At 43.9% G+C, this 22,737-nt stretch overlaps 1 protein-coding gene across 1 annotated transcript in view; it reads right to left on the bottom strand.

The window, feature by feature from the left end:
* Positions 1-113: 113 nt before the first annotated feature.
* dnai2b (dynein, axonemal, intermediate chain 2b) overlaps positions 114-22,737 on the bottom strand; it is a 94,544-nt gene continuing 71,920 nt past the window's right edge. Inside the window, exons 10-14 of the mRNA XM_038778068.1 lie at positions 10,676-10,811; positions 6,625-6,771; positions 5,020-5,247; positions 821-850; positions 114-329 (exon numbers count right to left, since the gene is read on the bottom strand). Coding sequence (XP_038633996.1) covers positions 315-329; positions 821-850; positions 5,020-5,247; positions 6,625-6,771; positions 10,676-10,811 — 556 coding nt within the window. The 3' untranslated portion in view covers positions 114-314. The remainder of the gene's footprint in view (positions 330-820; positions 851-5,019; positions 5,248-6,624; positions 6,772-10,675; positions 10,812-22,737) is intronic.

Below are 22,737 nucleotides of genomic sequence, written 5' to 3'. Positions count from 1 at the left end.
TGTCTTGACACACACTCTCTTCTTCAACTCAGGGAAGCTTGTTTTTGCAACAAATTGACTTTGTTGCTGTTCAATAAATCTTTACAATGCATCATAGATGAAAGCACTACAAATAAAATGTTGAACCTTTATTTAAAAATTCAAAGTAAACCATGTATTGAATAAAATCAATGTCATATGAAAATAGATGCATTTAATGTCCAGAGGTCAATACTAAGTTTCAGGATATTAATCTTCTGGATGCTGGCTGTTCTTTCAATAGTGAAGCAAATTTAATTCATTTACTTAATTGACACTGCAGTAGCATTTTCCGATTAATAGTCATCCATCTAAAAAAAAGCAAAGGTTCTCATTAGATGTATACAGAAATCTAGAGTGTCATCTCTGGACTGAAATAAAATGACAATGAAAAAGTGGCTGAAGACGTGCTTTATATATTTGCCCCATTTCTGGAATTCATTTCTTATATTCAGCATTGGTCTGTGGTAAACACTTATTCTTCTAATAGTTAGCAAACAAATGATGATTAGGAATCCAGACAGTGGTGCAGGAAGAGTTAGGAATTTTGTTTTCGCTAAACAACTGGTCTGAAACTCAATTTAAATTCAGAGCTGAACAGTTGGATGCTATCTGCGCAAGAGAGAACTCAGTGAACCGAATTGTCCAAAGCCCCCACCGATGGGTTCAATGGCATGTTGGGGGGGGGGGGGGAGGATGGGGGGCAGAGAATTTGGCGTTATTTTTACATTAAATAACTGAACCAACTTAGAATATAACCAAATCCTTAGTACACTCATTAAATTCAAAAAGCTGCTCTCACCTCCTCTTCCTCCTCTGACGCCGTCTTTTCCTAGAGAAAAAAAGTACAATTTTGTAAACAATTTGATTTGAAAATAAATATACTTTGTAATTTTTCATGAGACCAACAGTCTAATTTAATCCTAAAATTGGGATTTTCCAGTCCTGTCTGTGGCAGAATCCATCGCAGGTCGGACAGAAAATTTGGAGAGGCAGCCAAACATCCAATGACTTCAAGTGTGAATTTCTGCTCCCGCCCACCCAAGGGTTCTACAAAAAGTATATCAGAGTACAAATTATTTGATGTAGAAGTATAAAGAGATGGAGGGGTTATTTTTGCTTGAGCAATTTCACTGCCAGTCTAACTAAATGATTATCACCTGGCCTAGTCATAGTAAACCATTTTCAGACATCTGCCCACAGGTGCCATACCAGCTCATTGCTCTTTTCGGCCTTTTGAAAAAATCAGACTGAAAAAGCGTACCGTGCCATTTTGTAAACTGGACCATGGAAACTAGACGAAGAAGCATTATGAAGTGATAAATGTTTGTAAAGTTGGTCCGGCATTTTCTGCAACTTACCCCATTAGCCACCATAAATAGTTAATGATTGTACCCTGGAACTGTTAGCTGGTTACTAGGCTCTCCAACATCAATTCTGAATAACTGTATGTGTATCTCCTCTATGCTATATGTCGGACTGTATAAATAACAAGCTCACAGCATGAAGATCAAAACTATCTTTTATGGTCCGCAACCCAAGCTTTCTTCCTTACTACTGTCCCACCTCTCTGGCCCAATGCTGATGTTTCTGGTGGGGGGTGAGAGCCCCCAATGCTAATGGTGGTGGTGGTAAGGTGGGGGGGGGGGGGGGTTGAGATCCTCCAATGGTGATGATGGTGGGGTGAGTATGGGTGTGAAGGGTTCCCTGTGCCCTTGGGTGGGGAGGGGCTTATTTTCTGTGCTGATCAGGGCATCCTTTTTAACGGATGCCTCTAACACTGTGGAGCCAGTCTTGAAGCCTCTATCAGGCCCCGCTACACCACAGTGATGGTGTAAGCCACGCCCCCTGAATTTCGTATTCCAGAGGAGCTCAAAAACTTGGCTGTGCATCGGGAGAGCTACACACTTGGTTTCAGTCAGAGCCTGACACTCTGAAAAAATTGCACCCGATGCCACATATATCTTACCCATTACTACATCTTGCTCACCCATCAGTGCCATTCCTACAGACCAACATTTCTTTCTCAATTTCTCTGTGTATTCAATTCAAGATGCTTGTTTTTGTCGAGAATCCTTTCATAGCCTTGCTTCTCTTGTTTCTGCAATATTTTACAATCTGACATAACTTACTATCTTCATACTTCAGCTTTCTGAGCATACTCGTTTAACACACTGCTAGTGCTAACGCCTTCTGCCACCATAATGCTACCCTTTGGAACCCTTTTCCTAAATCTCGAAAAATAGACCCAGATGTTAACTTGGAGGCTGGTAGGGGCACTGTATTATGTTCAGGAATTATAGAAGAGGCTCAGTGTTTAGCACTGCTGCCTCACGGCGCCGAGGTCACAGGTTCGATCCTGGCCCTGGGTCACTGTCCATGTGGAGTTTGCACATTCTCCCTGTGTTTGATTGGGTTTCGCCCCCACAACCCAAAGATGTGTAGGGTAGGTGGATTGGCCACGCTAAATTGCCCCTTAATTGGAAAAAATGAATTGAGTACTCTAAATTTAAAAAAAGGAATCGGATTCAGTACTCAGCTGGGGAGTGAAGGGTCGGGAGAAGAGATCCAGATCAGGCGCAATGGATCAATTTTATGGCTGGAAACAATTTGGAGGGGGATGAGGTTAAGAGCACTGGAGATACATCATCCCCAAGGTTTGGAATACCTGGCCAGCCAGGCTAAAATTTAAAGGAGAAATGAAATCTGCGACATTATAATATTTAAACAATCAACCAACCTCTTGGGAGGTTTGGTCACCACATCCCATTCTGCTTCCAATGAACCCAGAGGTTGCTGCGTTGGATTTGGGTTGAAGTCAGGTTTGAGAGTTTCAACATTTTAATCCAGCCCAAAACCACCTGTTTTTGGGGGTTACAATTTGCACCTCTGGGTCCATCTTTAAAAATATCCTGAAAATACATCTCGGCCATGGAGACTTCACTTATCTCTCCTATTTTTTTCTTTGCTGGCTCTGTGCCTATTTCATTACACCTATCTGCCTTGTAGCATTTTAATGTTAAAGACGTGATATAAATGCAACTTATTGTCATAGTAAAATCTTGTCCTCAGTTAGCCAACACCAATAACCAGTTTCATAGAATTTACAGTGCAGAAGGAGGCCACTCGGCCCATCGAGTCTGCACCGGCTCTTGGAAAGAGCATCCTACCGGAGGTCAACACCTCCACCCTATCCCCATAACCCAGTAACCCCACCCAACACTAAGGGCAATTTTGGACACTAAGGGCAATTGATCATGGCCAATCCACCTAACCTGCACATCTTTGGACTGTGGGAGGAAACTGGAGCACCCGGAGGAAACCCACGCACACACGGGGAGGATGTGCAGACTCCGCACAGACTGTGACCCAAGCCGGGAATCGAACCTGGGACCCTGGAGCTGTGAAGCAATTGTGCTATCCACAATGCTACCGTGCTGCCCTATAGGATGATCCTATTCCATATTTTGCCCTTGGGCTAATAGTCCTGAATGAATATGATGACCATGGCATATTACACTGCCAATTTATTAAAACCCTATTTATTTGCATCTTGGAAACATTAGATAACTGATAAATCACGTTAACATGGAAACTGGTTTGACCACAGAATCAATAATGAACATATTGAAAATTGCTGCTATAACTGCAATACTATAAAATAATTTACACAATCTCTCTCTTAAACCACCCACTGCTATATTCTTCATTTGTACTTCTGCCTTCAGCTGCAGGATCGGAAAGTCAGGCAAACAACTTCCTAATAGCCACCAAGTGTTGGTCCATAAAGTGCATTTCCATATGTTGGGCTTGGTGTTGGATTTTTGATTCTGACTCCATCTGCTAATTCAGGCAGAACTTCATACATATGGGACATAGCTCCACGGTACATTAATAATTGTGTGCTCCATCGATTGGCCAGCAGTTGAGATATTGGTATAGAGTTAGGAAAGCTAACTGAGATTCCTTAACATTTTCAAATTATTGTAGTCAATGGGAAGATCTGAATAGATGAGTCAAAAGTAGTTTATTTGCTACTCACAGCTAGGAAATACAGTCCAAGTCCCAGCCGGGACCATTCTGAGATGCCGGCTCTTTTCTGGGCCGACTTTTATCTTGGGGAATTAATAAACCCGCTGTTGTACCTCCGCCCCTTAGCAGGGGAGCTCATACTTCACGAGCCCTACGGGCACACCAATCGGCTCATCCCCATGGATCTTGTGGGGGTTATAACAAAACTCAAACTGAATATGAAGCTGGGAACCAAATTTAAAATATACCAACAAGATTTGTGGAACGTGGTGCGAGTGAAACCTGAAATTTTTAATTGGCTTAATGAATCTTAACTCCCATCATTTCTTCTACCAGAGATGAGCGAGCCCATGAACACTTTTAATTATTCACTTTACTTACAGAATTGGAAAAGTGAAGCAGAGCAACAACTGGTGGGAAAGTGCTCTGTCCCTCTTGCACTGTGATAACTAAATAGAAAGCCTGCATCTCAAGTTTGATTCTTTTCTCATTGTAACTGTACACAAAATAATGCCTTTCAGATTTAAGTGAGTTTTAAGTGTAGATAAAAGTAATGCATGAAACAGGCACATTCTATAGATGCAAGCCTGGGATGAGGAGAATTAGCTGTGTTTATCTATTAGCTGATAAAATTCAAATGTAGATGCACCAACATCTGTTCAAACAAACCCCAGACATTACAAATTCACTTCTCACTGTAATTTCATCTAATTCTATTTCTCCACAGGTGTCTACCACTCGGCAATTAAGTACTATTTAGCCACTTAAGAGGTTCAAAAGGAACATTATTAGAGGCGACTTTCATTAGCTAGCTTTTTAATTCTCAGAATAACAAAATCGTACGGGAGGCACCAATAAAACAGAAAATGGGCGTCAGCAGCATTCAAAGTTTTTGGCATTAAGATTAAAAACAGGTTATCACTATCATTTCCAAAAGTTAAAAAAAAACCTCAAACTCCTTCCTCTTACCCTTTCATCCATTTTTTCTGCCTCCATCTCAAATCGCTGTCTTTCTTGATCAATAGTTTCAAAGAACGCTGTCTCAGCTTGTTCAATTTTGAATTCAATAGTTTCCTCCTCGTCTTCATCTTTGTGTTCCACCACTTTTCCTTGCTCAGATTTAGCCCGCTCTTTTACCCGTATCTCACGTTGACGTGCTTCCAGAATCTTCTCCCGTTTTGTCTCCCTCTCAAACATCTAAAAATAAAACAAAAAATGCCATATTTATATGTGATTTGTTTTTATCCTGTGGGCGCTGCTGGATAGTCCAACATTTGTTGCCCATCCCTAATTACACTTTCGAAGGTGGTGGTGAGCTGCTTTCTTAAGCTGCTGCAGTCTATGTGTTTTAGGTACATCCACAGGAGATACAAATTTGCTGTTCTCTCTCAGGATGTGCTCCCACTCTGCCAGTGCTCTGGCTGTTACCTCTCAGCCAGCTAGTCCAGACAGCTGCCACCCACAGATAGTGCACAGTCCAAGCGAGGAGCTTAGGTGCCAGGATTACTGATAGTTGTTCAGCAGCTTGGTATCATTCCTCAGTAAAGAGTTGAGGCATGGGTCAAGACGTAATTTTTTTCTCTGTTAAGTATAGTAAGAAGTCTTACAACACCAGGTTAAAGTCCAACATGTTTGTTTCAAACACTAGCTTTCGGAGCACTGCTCCTTCCTCAGGTGAATGGACTTTAACCTGGTGTTATAAGACTTCTTACTGTGCTCACCCCAGTCCAACGCCGGCATCTCCACATCATGGCTTCTCTCTTAAGAAAGCAATCTATAACAGTCTGAATGAAATGCAGGGGAACACAGATAGTGGGCGAGATTCTCCTTCCTCCCCGGGGCTGTTTCTCGGCAGCGGGAGGAGGCCTGCCATTGGCCAGTGGTGGGATCTTCTCATCCCGCCGCTGTCGATGGGACTTCCCATTGAATCTACCCCACCATGGGAAATCTGTGACGGGGGTGTGATGTCGGCAGGATTGAAAGATCCCAGTGCTATGAACAGCCAGAAGATCTTACCCATATTATTTTCCACACAGTGAGGGAGGCTGTGGGACTTTAGACTAAGATATCGCCGACAGAAAAAAAGATTAGTGACAGTTACTTCAGTGACTTTTGAAATCCAAAGTGAGTTTAGCCCATGAGTGGGACCGAATTGTATATTTATTACTTTAACGATAAATAGGAAAAGGGGCATCTAATTCAAAATTGGGATTCTGTTCCTTCAAATATTTCATGCAAAACAAACCTGTTTACTTGCACACCGTTAACCGTGTCTCACTGTAGAGCTTCTCAAGTAGACCATATTAAATTTTGTCATAGTATCTCATATTTATCTGATCAATATTATTTCACTATCAAGCATACTGTAGGTTTTGTTAAAATTGTGTAATTTGGCAATATTACCTGCAATTACACTCATGTTAAGATCTGAAGTATAGGCTTCAGAGTTGTAGTTTACTTCAAGATCATTTTAAATGCAATGAAGTCCATCAATTTTGCATACAAATCTATATCTCAGTAAAAACTGGCTGACCACAGCAATAGTGATCAAACTCTCTAACTCAGAACACTTACAGCATTTGCAAGTGCTTTTTCATTTTTCTGATAAGTACAGAAACCTGATGAGAACTCAAGCAGGGTTGTTGTGCCCAGGTAGGAACCACAGGCCAGTAATCGTCCATTGTCTTGGATACGCAAACTGTACAGAGGTTCGTCACACACCTAGTTGGGTGAGATGGGGAGAGGAAGGAAAGAGAATGTATTTAGGAAAACAATCCAGATTTCGCAAATTGTCAATGAAACATGTAACAATAAGAAGGGGGATACTGATTCCCCCTTTTTAACTAGCAATGTATCTAAACCCAACTATCCTTCAGTGTCAGTATTACATTCCAATTGTGATGTGCAGAAAGAAAAATGTTCTTTATTCAGGATTTTTCATTATAATCACGACACTTTAAAAATAGAAACATACCAACGCCAAACACCAAATGCAACAAAAGACTAAGTCACAACTTTCAAGATTGCTATCATGACAGCCGAATACATTCTCACAATAACTATGTTGAATGAAAACAATTTTATAATAATTGAAATAGAACAAAAAACTAACAAGCAGACTGCAATAGAGTTGTTCAAACGTTAATACTTAAGAGTTTCATAAACAAATATCATGGGCAGGATTCTCCGACCCCCCGCTGGGTCGAAGAATCGCCATTGGCCGGCGTGAATCCCGCCCCCACCGTCTCCCGAAGTCTCCGGCACCAGAGATTTGGCGGGGGCGGGAATTGCGCCACGCCTGTCGGCGGGCCACCCCCGGTGATTTGCCGGCCCGCGATGGGACGAAGTCCCGCTGCTGTCATGCCGGTCCCACCGGCGGGAATCAAACCACCTACTTTACCAGTGGGACCAGACGGCGCAAGTGGGCTCCGGTGTCCTGGGGGGGGGGGGTGCAGGGCGATCTGGCGCTGGGGGGTGCCCCCACGGTGGCCTGGCCCGTGATCGGGGCCCACCGATTGGCGGGCGGGCCTCTGCCGTAGGGGCACTCTTTTCCTTTCGTGTTCGCCATTGTCTTCACAATGGCGGACGCGGAAGTGACCCACTCCCCTGCGCATGCACGGGGATGACGTCAGCAGCCGTTGACGCTCCGGCGCATGCGCGGACCTCCGCCGGCTGGCAAAGTCCCTTTGGCCCCGGCTGGCGTGGCGCCAAAGGCCTCTCCCGCCGCGACCCCCCGCCCCGCTGGGTAGGGGAGAATCCCGGCCCATGTAGGTGGAGAAATTATTAGGAAATGTCAATCAGAATATTGCTTCAAGGTAAAACAAATGATTACAATTTGAATTTAGAACACATCTTTGAAAAAAAATCTTCACATGCTTATTAATCTTTCAACAATCTGCAGGGAAGGATGTGGCATCAAAGATATGAGAGGAGCTGTAAGTGTTGCTAATAAGTTAGTGAGCTGAAGTACTAGAAAGACAAGTACAGACAGCTGAATGTCCCTTCTGCACCTTTGACATTTTTTTAGATTGTAGTTCTAATAAGAAACTTTACATCTGATCCTTTAACCCTGTAAAGGCAACTGAGTGGCAGGACTCAGATTCATGCTTACTAGTTTCCACGTGCCGAGTTCCTGATCTTAATTCTACCACTATGATGAGTATGAAGCAGATGCTAGGTGCTTCCCCACAGGGAACAAAATAACAGCTGATGCTCTTACACTCCAAATAGGCAGTAACAGAAAATGGTGTACAGAAGTCTTAGGTCTTCAGATGCAAACATACACATCCTTTGACAATCAAAAAGTCACATTCTTAAGCAAAAAAAATCCTGTTGTATTTAACTGCGCAGAAAACTTCCTGTCAGATCTCTTGGCAAAATTCCTCAAGTGTGACATAGGGTATCTCAGTGGTGAGAGATGGTTCAGTGAAGCAATGTAAAAGTGTTCCATCTCACTGTACAAACAGTGACAGGAACAAGTCAGCTTGTGCTTTCCCCATATAATGAAACTTCTTGGTCAGATTGCGTGTCAGGAGGGTGCAGTGACAAGACACTTTCCTACTGGAACAGAAGGAAAAATGTAAGAGAGTGTGCCATATTGGGTCACATTTATGTAGCTTGAAAAACAACATTAATAAGAGGTTACTATCATGCCTTCCCAACAAAAAGATCGGCCAGGATTCAGATGACACAAAGGATAAAGGAAAACACCTTAAAGATTTGGCGAGAAACAAAAAAAATTAAATGAGGTCACCTAATACTTCGCTTATTAAAAAAATAAGCATTCAAAACTCATTAAAGGATGACAACTTGGGACCTGGAATTACAGTGCCATTGGATGCAAACTGCAAAATAGAATAATCCCTGTGAGCTCATTGTAGTAACAGATTGGCATGAAATTTAACATATTAGACTGTACAGTAAAAAAGCCGCAATTTCTTGTGGCATAAAATAGTTCAATTCTTTGGTAACCAAATTTAGGAAGTAAATCTACCATTTTTTAAAATAAAAAGCACCTAAATATGTAATGGATGTGTTTGAAAAGGGTAGTTATATTTATCTAGTGATAATCAAGATATTGCACTTGTACCATTGATGCACACATCATGAGATCATCCTCCCAATGAGGATGGTATTTTGTACAAATCCCTCACAATGACTCTAGCAGTGGTTAAATTAAAATAAAATTACATTAACTGTGGTGTTCAACAATTACTAAGAATTTGAAACTGATAAACAGGTTACCAGGAGGATAAACTAAACTAGATCATGCCAAAACAAAAGGAAAATACTGCAGATACTGGAAATCGGAATTTAAAACAGAAAATGTTGCAAATACTCTGGAGTATTACCTGAGCTCGAGAAAATTGGCACAGGGGAAATACGATTTCAGAGTTGAATGCCTGGCTCAAAGATTGGTGTGGGGAAATGTTTATTTTAAATGATCATAGAATCCCTATAGTGCAAAAGATGGCAATTTGGCCAATCGAGTCTGCACCGACTCTGAAAGAGCACCCTACCGAGGTATTCATAGTCCCACCTACCTTTTGGACACTAAGAGGCAATTTAGAATGGCCAATCCGCAGCCGTCATGCCGAGTTCCCGACGCATGATGCCACACGCGACCGACGCCGTCGGGAACTTGGCTGGTCGGGGGCAGAGCATCAGGGGATGAGCCTCAGGGTACACCGCTTTGGTGGGGGCGGAGCATCATGAAAACAGGTATTCTCCGGCCGATTACCGAACGCGGTTTCAGCGTTGGCGACCGGAGAATCCCACCCGGGGTGTTTTAGCGAGCTCAGTGAATGTGGGTATATTTTGGGAACAAGAGGTATCTTCAGATAAAATGGTGTGTTTAGTTAATATACTTAAGTGTCACAGTGTATATGAGTCTTTTGTCATGTGTTTTGTGTTTTTTTTCCTTGCTTTTACCAGACCAATGCCTGGTCTGCTTCCTCACTGGGTTGTACATTGTTGCTCATATTATCCCAAACAAATATAGATAACCAGTGTTTCAAGTTATCCTTCGTGGTTTGCGACACTCTGGCAGGTAAGATCAATGGGGTTCTTAACACGCCCAACCTCTCTCACCCACCTCCCCCGATGTCTGAACCTCCCTTGGTGTCTGATCCCCCCTCCCGATGTATGCATCGAATCAGTCCTGAGTCAGAAGGTCGAGCGAGACAGGCACGGAAAAAATTTGGCACAGGTAAGTGGGCACAGAGTGGCAATCGATCACTGATTGACACTCCGAGGAAGTTACAGCCCAACATTTCTTCTCAGCCACTTGTCCTAACAACAGCCAATCATTTATGAGTAAACCTTCCCACACACTAGTTGGAGGTTCCAATAACTTGGGCGGCACGGTAGCACAGTGGTTAGCACAGTTGCTTCACAGCTCCAGAATCCCAGGTTCGATTCCTGGCTTGGGTCACTGTCTGTTTAGAGTCTGCAGATTCTCCCCGTGTCTGCGTGGGTTTCCTACGGGTGCTCCGGTTTCCTCCCACAGTTCAAAGATGTGCAGGTTAGGTGGATTGACCATGTTAAATTGCCCCTTACTGTCCAAAAAGGTTGGGTGGGGTTACTTTGCAGCAATGTAAATGATTCGAACAATCAATCACAGTACCTTAATGCTGAGTGTTGGTTCATTATGTTTAAATAACAAGTCCCAGGTGTCAACAGTTCCATCCATTTTGGTTGTGAAGAAAACAGACGGCCTTACAGGGCTCCAACAACCATCTGTTAGATTGGACATGTGGTATCTACAACAAAAAACAGCAGAGGAAGTTTGAACAATTAATTTTAAATAATCTTTTTTCTTACTTGAGGCAAAATATAGGTAATCCTTTTCCTGGACTACAACCATAACTCTGCTTGAATAGCTGGAAATTAGAACAGGAGTCTTGGTTTGCTCTGCCAATTTCTACACGGCCTTGTCTGGGATAGACCCTCTGCCCACCTTAAGAAGCGATGCAACTGGGGGATTGTACTTTTCTTATTTCCAGCCTCAGAAACGAGCAGCAGCTGGTATGGTAATCAGGGTTAGGTGTACTGGCCTATCATTCAGAAAAAGTGCGGCTCATTTGTCAGTCTAGACTCAGATCATGTCCATGATCCTTTGGTATTTGAAGAAAAATTTTCATGTCGATGTAAAACCTGATTCAGAGCTTTCCTTTGTCCTCCATGAACTTGGCACCCTCTGTCAATTTGGCAGTTGGGAACACAAGATGAACCCGACAAGCATTGGCTTGCAGTGCTTTAGATGGCCTTCCCCTAATTGGCAGAGTGAGTGCCAAAGGCTACTTGGCAGGAGATCAGACTTAGGAATTTATGCTCAGATCGTAGGACCACAGATTTTCTTTTCTTAATCCGCTGAGTTCCTCTAGCCCACCTTTGATTCATTAAATTGCACTAGGTTAATTAATACCTAGAATTAATTGTGGTCATGTTTATCATATCTATTCATGTTTATCACTAATTGTGGTCATGTTTACAATGAATGGATATGACCTACACCAAGTGAATAGGTTGATCTCTTTTCCACAGGGGATATGTACTAAATCTAGTTAGTAAAGCATGATGACATCATCTTCAGACTGAATAATCTTGGTTTTCAATTTCAAACTTTTGTTGTTCTTTATGTAACTGCAGCAACATAACTGCACAAAGAATCTTTAAAACAAAACACTGTTTATCTCAGTAAAGTTTAGTTGGGGAAGAACCTCATTTAGCAGGATAGCTGACAGAGCTAAAAACTAAGTCTCGCTAGGGAGCAGATCACTGACAACAGGTTCAAATAACTACAAATGAGATTACAGAATAATGTCTGATTCTGTACAAGGTTTCTGAGTAACACCCTATACTAATCCTGCATTCAGGAGAGAGAATAAGCAGTTTGCAACAGTTCTCACTATCTGCACATAAACCAAACTTTACAAGACTGAAATAAAAATCTTACTGTTATAATCAGTGAACTTTTCACAGTAGCAGTGGCAGAGAACACATCCTGAGTGTGTGTGGGTATCAGGAATTTGGAGCACAGTGAGAACTTGGTGCAGAGGAGAAAGTGGTGCTTCTTGCTTTTTTATTTCCTTTTTAACTTTGTAGATATTAAAGAGTGATCTTGCTCTGCTGCAGCAGTAGAGGCTACAAGGGAGGGAGCTGATTGGTAAGTAGTCGGTAAGGACGGCTAAGTATTTACTGCTTTGATCACTTATAGTTTGTATGGTCTTTTGTGGTTTATATTTTGTAAGGGCTGTATTCTATAGTAACGAGGACATGGAAAGACTGCAGTTATTGATATTATCTGACATTAAGCATTTGCCAAAGGTTTAATTTAAAGGGGTAAGTCATGGCAGGAGAGTTCAAAAATCATGGTGTACTCCTCGTGCTCCATGTGGGAAGCCGGGAACATTTTCAGTGTCCAGGGCTAGCATGTGTTCAGGAAGTGTCTCCAGCTGCAGCTCCTGGGAGCCTGGGTTTCAGAGCTGGAGAGGAAGCTGGAGACATTGGAACACCTGCAAGGTGGAGAACATCGTGTATAGCATATATCGAGAGGTGGTCACACCGCAGGATGTCCTGTGGCTTTTCCCCTGAAAAACAGGTATACTGAATTGAATACTGTTGAGGGAAATGGCCTCTCTCTTCCTTGTTAATATATTTAAAGAAGTTCTTATTGTTAGTTTTTTTTATATTCCCCATTAGTTTGCCCTTGGGAGTTTATTTTCTCTCTTTTTATTATCGTTTTAGCTCTCCTTTGCTTATTCTAAATTTATGCCCATCTTCGGGGGTTCCACTGACTTTTTTGTCTCCTTATATTCTTGATCCTAGCAAGATCGCATTAGCTTTCGCCAGGCGTGGTGAACCGGGTGGATCTCGGATGATAATACCCTTAAATTGCTTGTAAAATCGCTGGAAGGAATAATTTTATTAGCATGGATTATTAGCACGGTAGCATTGTGGATAGCACAATCGCTTCACAGCTCCAGGGTCCCAGGTTCGATTCCTGGCTTGGGTCACTGTCTGTGCGGAGTCTGCACATTCTCCCCGTGTCTGTGTGGGTTTTCTCCGGGTGCTCCGGTTTCCTCCCACAGTCCAATACGGCCACCATATTTGGAAAAACTGTGGACTTACAATTTACACAATTTGGACACTACTGTGTCCCGTTAATAAATCCTAATGTTTCTTGTAAAGAAATTAAGGAAGTACAGTTAGGATCAGAGAACAGGAATCTGAAAACAAAAAAGTTCATTGTGTTAAAGTTGTATTGGCAATTTGCTCATCTGTCTTCGCAAAGATTAAATATTTTTCTCAGGGATGGGGGTATAATACACCAAACATACCAAACAGATCAGCGATAGATGTGATATATGGAAGAAATCTAGAAGACCATCGCAATCCATAATGAGTGTGCCCTTAGTGACAACTTTTAACGAAGTTGTGACTATGGATCTTAAGGTGTGGGATAAAGAAAAGAACATTTTCATTTTACATTTTGTAGACCGGGCAATGAGGTTTAGTCAGTCGACGATTATACATAGTAAAGAAGATAAATAATTGTGGAACAGATCATGGACAAAAGGATAGGGACCCGGAGGACCAGGGCCACCGGCAAAGTTCCTCACTGATAATGGTCGGAATTTGCTAACGATCAATTTTAGGATATGTGTGAGAACATGAACATAATAGTCATGAATACAGCTGCAGAAAGCCCATTTAGTAATAGGGTGTGCGAGAGATACCATGCTGTGATAGATGAAATGCTTTGTAAAATGTTGGCAGATAGGCCAAATTGTAAATTAACTTCGGCTTTAGCATGGATCATCCATGCTGACCCAGATCCTCCTTACAGGGAGACGATGGTGGTCGCCAGCTCACCCGAGTCCACCCCCAGCCCCCGCCCCCTCCCGCGACAGCAGCGCGTCTTGGGGTCAGTGTGCGGAACATTGTGGCATGGGCAGGCATGTACCACCGCCAAGTCGGCAGCGGCTCTCCAGCCCCAGGTCTTCCAGAGGATGCGCACCAGGGGCATCAAAGGCACAGGAAGAGTTCGGCAGAAGGATGCCAGTACCCCTGATCTGCACCTCGGGGACTCACCTAGATGTAGCAGGAGAGCACAGAGGGCTAAGCACATTGAGGGGAAAGAGGGGTACGGTGGGTGGAATGGGGAGAGGTGGTGCAATGACGGACAAAGCCACGTCCTACGAGAAGCGGGCGAGGATGAGGGCAAACGTGAACCTTCCAGCATGCCGGACTCTCACTGCCGCCTATCCTCCATTCTCCAGCTGGTCCTGCGGTCCTTTCCGGGCTCGTCCTCCAGCCCTTCCTGGTCCGGCACCTCCTTGCTCTCCACCTCAGAGGTGGCCGCATGTTCCTCCTCCTCCAGCACCTCGCCTCACTGCTGTGCTAAGTTTTGGAGAGCACTGCAAACCACCACAAAGCGGGCAACCATCCGGGGGGTGTACCGCAGTGCTCCACCAGAGCGGTCAAGGCATCAGGAACGCATTTTCAGCAATCCGATACACCGCTCAATTTCAGCCCGGGTGGCTACATGGGCCACGTTATATTGAGACTCCGCATCGGTAACTGGCCTCCGCACTGGTACCACTTATCCCCAACTGGTCAGCCTGGGGTGTCCCTCGAAGTTGCCGGGGATCTCCGACTGCCCCAGGATGTAGTTGCCATGCACAATCCCTGGGAGCATGATCTTCAGGTGGAGATCGCACACAAGCTGGACGTCCAGGGAGTGGAACCCCTTCCTGTTGATGAAGAGTGCTCCCGGACCATCAGTCCATGCAAGACGACATGCATGCCATCTATTCTGACCGCGACCTGGAGCATCCCAGTGATGGTGGAGAATCTTGCTGCCCGGGATTCTTGTTGGGCTTGGTCCAAGCCAAAGTTTATGTAGTCGGCTGCCCGGACAAACAGAGCATCCAGGACTTCTCGGATGCACTTATGGAGTGATCCTGAGGCATAGAGGTTCAGGGCTGCGGTGAACTTGACGGTTACCAGGAGTGGGCAGTCTCCTCCTCCATGTGGTGCCATCTCCTTGTTGAGGTGGAGCCTCCTGCGGCACATGCTGTCCGACATCAGTTCGTAAGACCAGCGACGCCTGTACACTTTGGGCCATCGCAGGCCTTCCCCTCTGGGTCCCTCCCTGGCCAGATGGGCGGCCGAACCCTGAGGATGAGGAGCGGGCTCTGCACATGGGCCGTCGCCTCAGGCCTCTGTTGACACTGCTGCCACTGCCTTCTGCGGCGTCTGGCTGACTGGCCTGCCAGTAGCACCACAAAGGATGCTTCCACGGAGTCCACAATATCATACATGATGTGACATCTGTCAGGAATTGGAGAGGGTGAGGGACAATCAGCTGTGGTTTCCAGCCCGGACCCCATTGTCCTTCGGACCTCCCACACCCTCACATCCACATGGTGCATTCAGCATGCCTTGCACACGCACCCCCTGACTCCAGACCCTGTACCCCAGGTACACACTGGAAATATTACCTGGAGTGGCGGTTCCCTCACTGGTCCACACACCCACCCTCTGGTCATGGGGCTGTCCCCAGTGCTGTGGCCCAGCTCTTATTAGAATGTTGGCTGCTCCAGTTGTGATGTTGCTGCCTCCAGAGTTCAGGCACAGTGTCCAGGTCTCACAGTCTGATTCAGATGCTAGGCATCAACAACTACACGCCTACCAACGGGAATCCACATGGGAGCTGGGAAGTGCTCGTATTACTAGAATTGCCAATTCCCCATTAGCAATAGCCTTCAGCTGTGCGGCCTGCGGCTGCCATGGTCAGTGGGAGTTAAAGTGATCTTCACCATATTAGCACGGACGGGGCTTTGTCTTGGGGGTGTTTGGTGGGACAGACGAGCAGAAGCTAGATTTGCCCCGTTATGGGTATGCATAATTCGGGGGGCAGACATGGGGACGCTGGACCACCCGCCCGCCCAGCTCAGGAGAGACCCCCACCAATGGTGGCCCACTCCCCCGACCGCGTCCCCCCCCCACCCAGTGCACTGGAACAGCAGCTCCTGTGCCCTTGGGCTGACTGCCTGATTTCCAAGGTGGCTACTCACCTCCTCAGATCCCCAGTACAGCCATTCTGCTGCCTTGACGTTTTTAAATAAGTGTACTAACGCGTGACCACTCGGTGGGGAGGCAGTTAGATCACGGGTGGCTGCTCAACAGAGGGTCCTTCCCGTTAATAGTATGGAAATTGGACTAAATTGGTGATTATTGGTTTCCCGCCACAAGCACGGGATCCAGTTCTCGCCAATGGGAGCAGGCCGATTACATTAGAAACCAATCGGCACCTGGCATGGTTTCTGATTTTGGCCTCTCCGGCTACTAACTGGCCCGCTCATTTTTTTTTTTGAAAATAAATTTAGAGTACCCAATTCATTTTTCCAATTAATGGGCAATTTAGCCTGGCCAATCCACCTACCCTGCACATCTTTGATTTGTGGGGGGGCGAAACCCACGCAAACACGGGGAGAATGTGCAAACTCCACACGGACAGTGACCCAGAGCCGGAATCGAACCTGGGACCTCGGCGCCGTGAGGCAGCAGTGCTAACTACTGCGCCACCGTGCTGCCCCAAAGCCCACTCATTATCACACTTGGTGTGACGAGGCCGGTAGATTGCACCCTTTGTGTTTCAATGAGTATGTAAAAGAAACTAATCCACTCCCTAACTTGGTCACACTCACCTCGATCAACACAAATCTATATGTGGATAGTGTTAGAAAAATACAAATGACCACATTTAAACTATAATTGACATTAATAATTGTTAATTATCCCCACTGTACCTTAATTCTGTTATTTCAAACAAACTATGGCCTCAGTTGTATTCTATCAATTGTGTAAAAGCAACATGATAGTTCCTGCTGTTGCAGTAACGAAATATCAGTAGGATGCAGGTCAAAATGACCAAGTACGCACCAACATCAGCTCCATATAACATTACCATGTCCTTTTCTTCTCAGCATCTGTGTTCTCATTTTATGAAAATTGATGCAGAACACAGTGCTGCCAGATGTACAAAAAAGTGTAGAATTTTGATTTGACATGACCAGTTAATTTTCATTCAATGGAGAGAAACATTCATTGTGCAACAAAGCAGTTGTCAATATATTTTTTCAATGCGGAGTAAGTTTTAAAAAATTTTTTTAAAAATAAATTTAGAGTACCCAATTCATTTTTTCCAATTAAAGAGCAATTTAGCCTGGGCATTCCACCTAGCCTGCACATCTTTGGGTTGTGGGGGCGAAACCCACGCAAACACGGGGAGAATGTGCAAACTCCACACGGACAGCGACCCAGAGCCGGGATCGAAGCTGGGACCTCGGCGCCGTGAACTGCAGAGTAAGTTAAATGTAATCCAAGGAACAACAAATTTGAATGTCAAATTACCAAAGCCTGTCATAAAGCCGTTAGTATTGCATGAGTGTCTCACATCTTAGAGTTTGCCGAGTTGCTATTTCACTTGTATGTTATCTCCAGGGTACCACGGAGAGAATTTGTTCCACATTTCACGCAGGCCTAAGTGTTTAACTGAGGCTTGGCAAAAGGATACTTAAAAGTGACTCTGGTTATCTGATATAATGATGCAAATTGTGCTCTCATAATCCACTTGAACATAGATGATTAGGCCACATTTAGTAATGATTAGAAGAAACATAGTAATGCAATGTGAGTTCAGTGCAGCACCATTCATAATGATTCTGGATTGGAATTTAAGAATGTAGCATTAGAAGAGGGGGGTAGGGAAGGGGAGACGGGGGGAGGAAGGGGGCGCAAAGGCAAGCAAAAAGAACGCGAGGGACATGCAGGAGGGACAAAGCCACAAAGGACCGGTCAAGCTAAGGACCAAACCAAATTGTAAATAAACGCTTGTAAATCCATGTTTTCGGATGGCAAGTGGTGGTGGGGGGGGGGGGGGGGGGGGGGGGGGGGCCCTAGGTGGGTGAAGATGGAGGCGGGTTCTTGCAGGAGGTCGGGGCTGCGGGCGCTGGCAATGGCACCACTCTTGATGGGTCCAGGAAACAATACGGTGAGTCAGGTGGTGGGGGCCACTTTGGAGGCAGTTTAGACAGCACTTTAGTTTGAGAGCTAGGTCGGGGATGATGCTGATCAGGGGGAATCATGGGTTTGAGCCGGGGAGGATGGGTGCAAGGTTTCGGGGATGAGAAGAGAGAGGAATTAAGGAAATGAAGGATTAGTTTCAAGGAGGGCAATTTGCAAGTCTGGAGGAGCTGGGTGAGACGTTTGGGCTGGCGCGGGGCAAAAACGTTAGGTATATGCAGGTGCGGGACTTTGTGAGGAAGGTCTTTCCGAACTTCCAGAATGCGTTTGCCTCTGTTGGAGGTGATGCTGTTGGCGGTGGCTTTGGAAAGGGGGGATGTTTCGCTAATTTATGGGAGGATATTGGAGGAGGATGGGATGTCCATGAAGAGGGGAGTTAAAGCAAAATGGGAGGAAGAGTTGGGGGTGGTGCTGGAGGAGGGCTTGTGGTGTGAGGTCATGTGGAGGATAAATGCCTCGACTTGGTGCACGAGGCTATGGTTGACAGCTGAAAGTTGTGCACAGGGCGAACTTCACAAAGTCTAGCATGAGCTGGCTGTTTGAAGGGGTGGAGGATATCTGTGAACGATGTGGGAGGAGCCCTGTGAATCATGTGCATATGTTTTGGTCCTGCCCGAAGCTGGAAAGATTTTGGAGGACAGTGTTTAACACCATTTTGGGAATTCTACATGTGGACGTGGAGCCTGGTCTCCTAGAAGCCATATTTGGGGTGTCGGATTGGCCAGAGCTGCAGGAGGGTGTGGGGGCAGATGTTTTAGTCTTCGCCTCGCTGATTGCTCATAGGCAGGTCTTGTTGGGTGGATGTCAGCTTCTCCACCCTGTGCCTCGGTGTGGCGGGGGGGGGGGGGCCTGCTTCAGTTTCTGACGCTGAGGTGAAGTTTGCTCTGAGGGGGCGTGAGTGATTTGTTCATCATGCATTTTTGGGAGTTGGTTACCGTTCACTGTTGGTGGGGGGGGGGGGGGGGGTGCGGTTTGGGTGGGCTGTGAGGTTTTTGTGCGGTTGTTTTGTATTGTAAAACTGTTGAAAATTTGTTGAATAAAAATTCTTCAAAAAATGTGTTTTGGCCAAATTGGAGAATGTAAAATATGTATCCCGATGAAAGGGGGGGGGGGGGGGGGGGGGGGTGTCATGTCTACAGTTGTCGTGAAGATACTTGCTTTTGAATATGTGGGTGGGCTTTTGGCATGGTTTTGTAATTTATAAATTGTTGGATATAAAACATGACAACTCAATATAAACATTTTTTAAAATAATATAGCATCAGGGAAATCTTAAGCAAAATGATGGTTCATAGCCAAATCTAAGCGGCAGTTTTAAATCACAAAAGACAGCAGGAGGTGACTGTGAAAACCATAAATAAAGAGAAAACATGCATTTATAAAGTGCTTTTCACAACGCAGGATGCCTCAAAGCATTCCAAAGCATCAGAAGACCTTTTGAAATGTAGTTACTGTTATCATAGAATCATAGAATGGTTACAGTACAGAAGGGAGTGGAAGGGGCCAAGACCTAGGGGACACTATTTTAAGGTGATTGACAGAAGGATCAATGATAAATGAGGGAAAATCTATTATACGCAGCAAGCGGTTAGGATCTAGAATGCACTGCCTGAGAGTGTGGTGGAGGCAAATGGCCTCTTTCTGTGCTGTAACTATGCAATGATACTCTAACTATGCTAGATGTACAAAGCAACTTGGGTGTCCTTGTCCATAAGTCACTGAAAGCTAGCAAGCAGGTTCAGTAAGCCACTATAAAGGCTAATGGAATGTTAGCCTTTATTCCAAGAGATTTGAGTACAGGACTGGTGAGGTCTTGCCTCAATTGTATAGGAGCTTGGTTAAATTGCACCTGGTGTACTGTGCGCAGTTTTGGTCCCCTTACCTCAGAAAGGACATTATTGCCCAAGAGGGAGGGCAATGAAGGTTCACCAGACTTGTTCCAGGGTTGGCGGGACTGTCCTATGAAGAGAGATTGGGTAAACTGGGTCTGTATTCTCTAGAATTTTGAAGATTGAGAAGTGATTTTATTGGAACGTACAAAATATTTAAAGACATAAATAGGGTAGATACAGGTAAAGGTGCTTTCTTGGTTGGGGAGCCTAGAACCAAGTGAACAATTTAAAAATAAGGGGGAATGTCTCTGCCGGCCGAGAAAAGGAAGTATTTCTTTATATAGAGAGTTTTGAATCTTTGGAATTCTCTGGGCTTTGGTAGCTCGATCATTGTGTAGGTTTAAAGCACAGATTGATAAATTTCTGATTAACAATAACCTAAAAGGTCATGGTGTTACAGTATCCAGATCAGACCCTTAAGATTTTAACCTCCTTACCTTCTCCACCTTGTACACATGAGTAAACCTTACCTTCGCAAATAAAAGATCCTACATCTTCTTATCCGCTAACCTCTTTACCGGCTGTATACTCTGTTGCACCTCTTCAGTTGCAACCATGGATACTTTTGCTACTTTAATAAACCCGACTGGCATATCTTGTTTTAATGAGTCTGTCTTCCCAGTATTTTTCTTAAGCCACCAATACCGTAATGTTATGTTTCCAACTTTATTACAATGAAAACATTTATGTTTCCTTACCTCTCTTCCACCCTCAAAAGTTTCCTTTATAACCTGAGGCAAACTCTCCTTAATATCTCCAACTAGACCTCCTTTGCCTTGTCCACCTGTGGATTTCTTATTTCTCCAGTTTCTGTTCTTCAAAATTGAAATTGATATCAAAAATCAATCTTGATTTATGAACTAATTCAAAATTATCTGCCATTTCTGCTACCAATTTAACAGTTTTAACTCTTTGCTCTTCCACATGAGTTCTCACTATTGCTGGAAGTGAATCTTTAAATTCCTCCAAAATAATTGTTTCCCTAAAAGCTCTTATGTCTACTATTAATGCTCTTATCCATCTATCAAAATTATTTTGTTTGATTTTAACATTTTTTTATATATGTCTGACCCGATTCTTTCCTTTGATTTCTAAACTTCTGTCTGTAGGCTTCTGGCACTAGCACATATGCACTTAAGATGGCTTCTGTGACCTTATCATAATCTCTAGATACTGCCTCTGATAGTGATGCAAACACTTCACTGGCTCTACCTACTAACTTTGTTTGCACCAATACCCACATGTTTTTTGGCCACTCAAATTATTTAGACATTTTCTCAAAAGAGATGATAAAGGCTTCCATATCTTTCTCATCAAACCCCGGAAGTGCTTGAATATATTTAAAAATATCCCCACTAAGCTTTTGACTAGGAGGGGTTAATCCTTTCTCTCCATTTTCCTCAACTTCTGCCTTTACCACCACCATTTTAAGTTGATATTCTCTTTGCAGTTCCTGTTATCGAAGTTCGAATTATCTCTCTTCCTTTGCTTCTGCCATTGCCTGTCTTTATTTTTTGCCAGTGCTGCTTTCTCCCTCTTTCCATTGCTTCTACCACTGCCACTTTGTCCCTTTCCTTTTCTTTTAATTCCAATTCAAGCTGTCTCATTTCTGTATCCTGTTACAACAGTTTCATTTGTAATTGAATTTTTGCTAATTCCAATGATTCAGACTGTCTCTGGCATCGTTTATAAATTTAAATGATGAACTGTTACTGTAATTATTTCCACCCTCCTCACCTCTACAGGTAAAACCAACTGCAGCTTGCCCACCAAATTCAAAAGCTTTGTTTTAACTACCCTTTGTAAACCACCCCAAGTGGCCTCTTCCACAGCCAAGAAACTCTTGCCACCGAAATAGCCGTTATACCCTATTTAAACTGACAGAATTCGACACATGAAAGAAAGCATTAGTTCCTCACACTCCCTGTCTTTAAGTTCAATAATTCTAAACCAAACTGAGAATTACACCTTTTAAATTCTGGTAAGAGTCCCAATTTTGTTAGGGTACCTGGACCACATTCCAATTTATATTAGGAAACCGGATGAGACCTGAATAATTTTTCAATTTGTAAAACTGTAAGGAAAGATACTCCATTCCAGGAGTGATTCCACTGACAAATAGGGATCTTTTGTATTAAAACAAAATTTATTATTAACAGAGGATTCAACACATTAACATCATGGAAAATATTTTTTCAATTAACAGTGAAATAATTCTGAAAAAAAAGGACACACTTCAACTACTAACTTATACCACTCTATCTCCAATTAATCAAAGTCCATCACAAATCAAACACTGGGATACTTGCTGAACTCTTGTTTAAATATTTCTTGGACAGATTGCTTGGAGAGAGAGAGCTATCGTTTCAGGAACAGCCTGCAGATCCTTCTGTCTTTGTCAGATCCTGCACAATCTGATAGCATTTGGCTGAATGCTGTTCAACTTAAAAACTCCTAGCAGACTGCAAAACTTATATCAAACTGCAAAACTACAGACAAACCTGGCTCCTCCTATTAATTACATAATTTCTATCCCACTCCGATCCCGTGACCTACTTACCCAAGTCTAAATGCAATATTTCAAACTATCTTCTCTCCAGGGAATTGCCAGCAACCTGAACAAAGTTCCATTGGACATCTCTTTGTAAACAATTACGTGTTTGGAATTAATGATTCTATCACTTTTATGCCATCCCAATGG

This window comes from Scyliorhinus canicula, chromosome 18, assembly GCF_902713615.1.
Source record: "Scyliorhinus canicula chromosome 18, sScyCan1.1, whole genome shotgun sequence".
Taxonomy (NCBI): Eukaryota; Metazoa; Chordata; class Chondrichthyes; order Carcharhiniformes; family Scyliorhinidae; genus Scyliorhinus; species Scyliorhinus canicula.
Note: the sequence above shows the minus strand (reverse complement) of the source record. Positions and strands in the feature narration are given on the sequence as shown.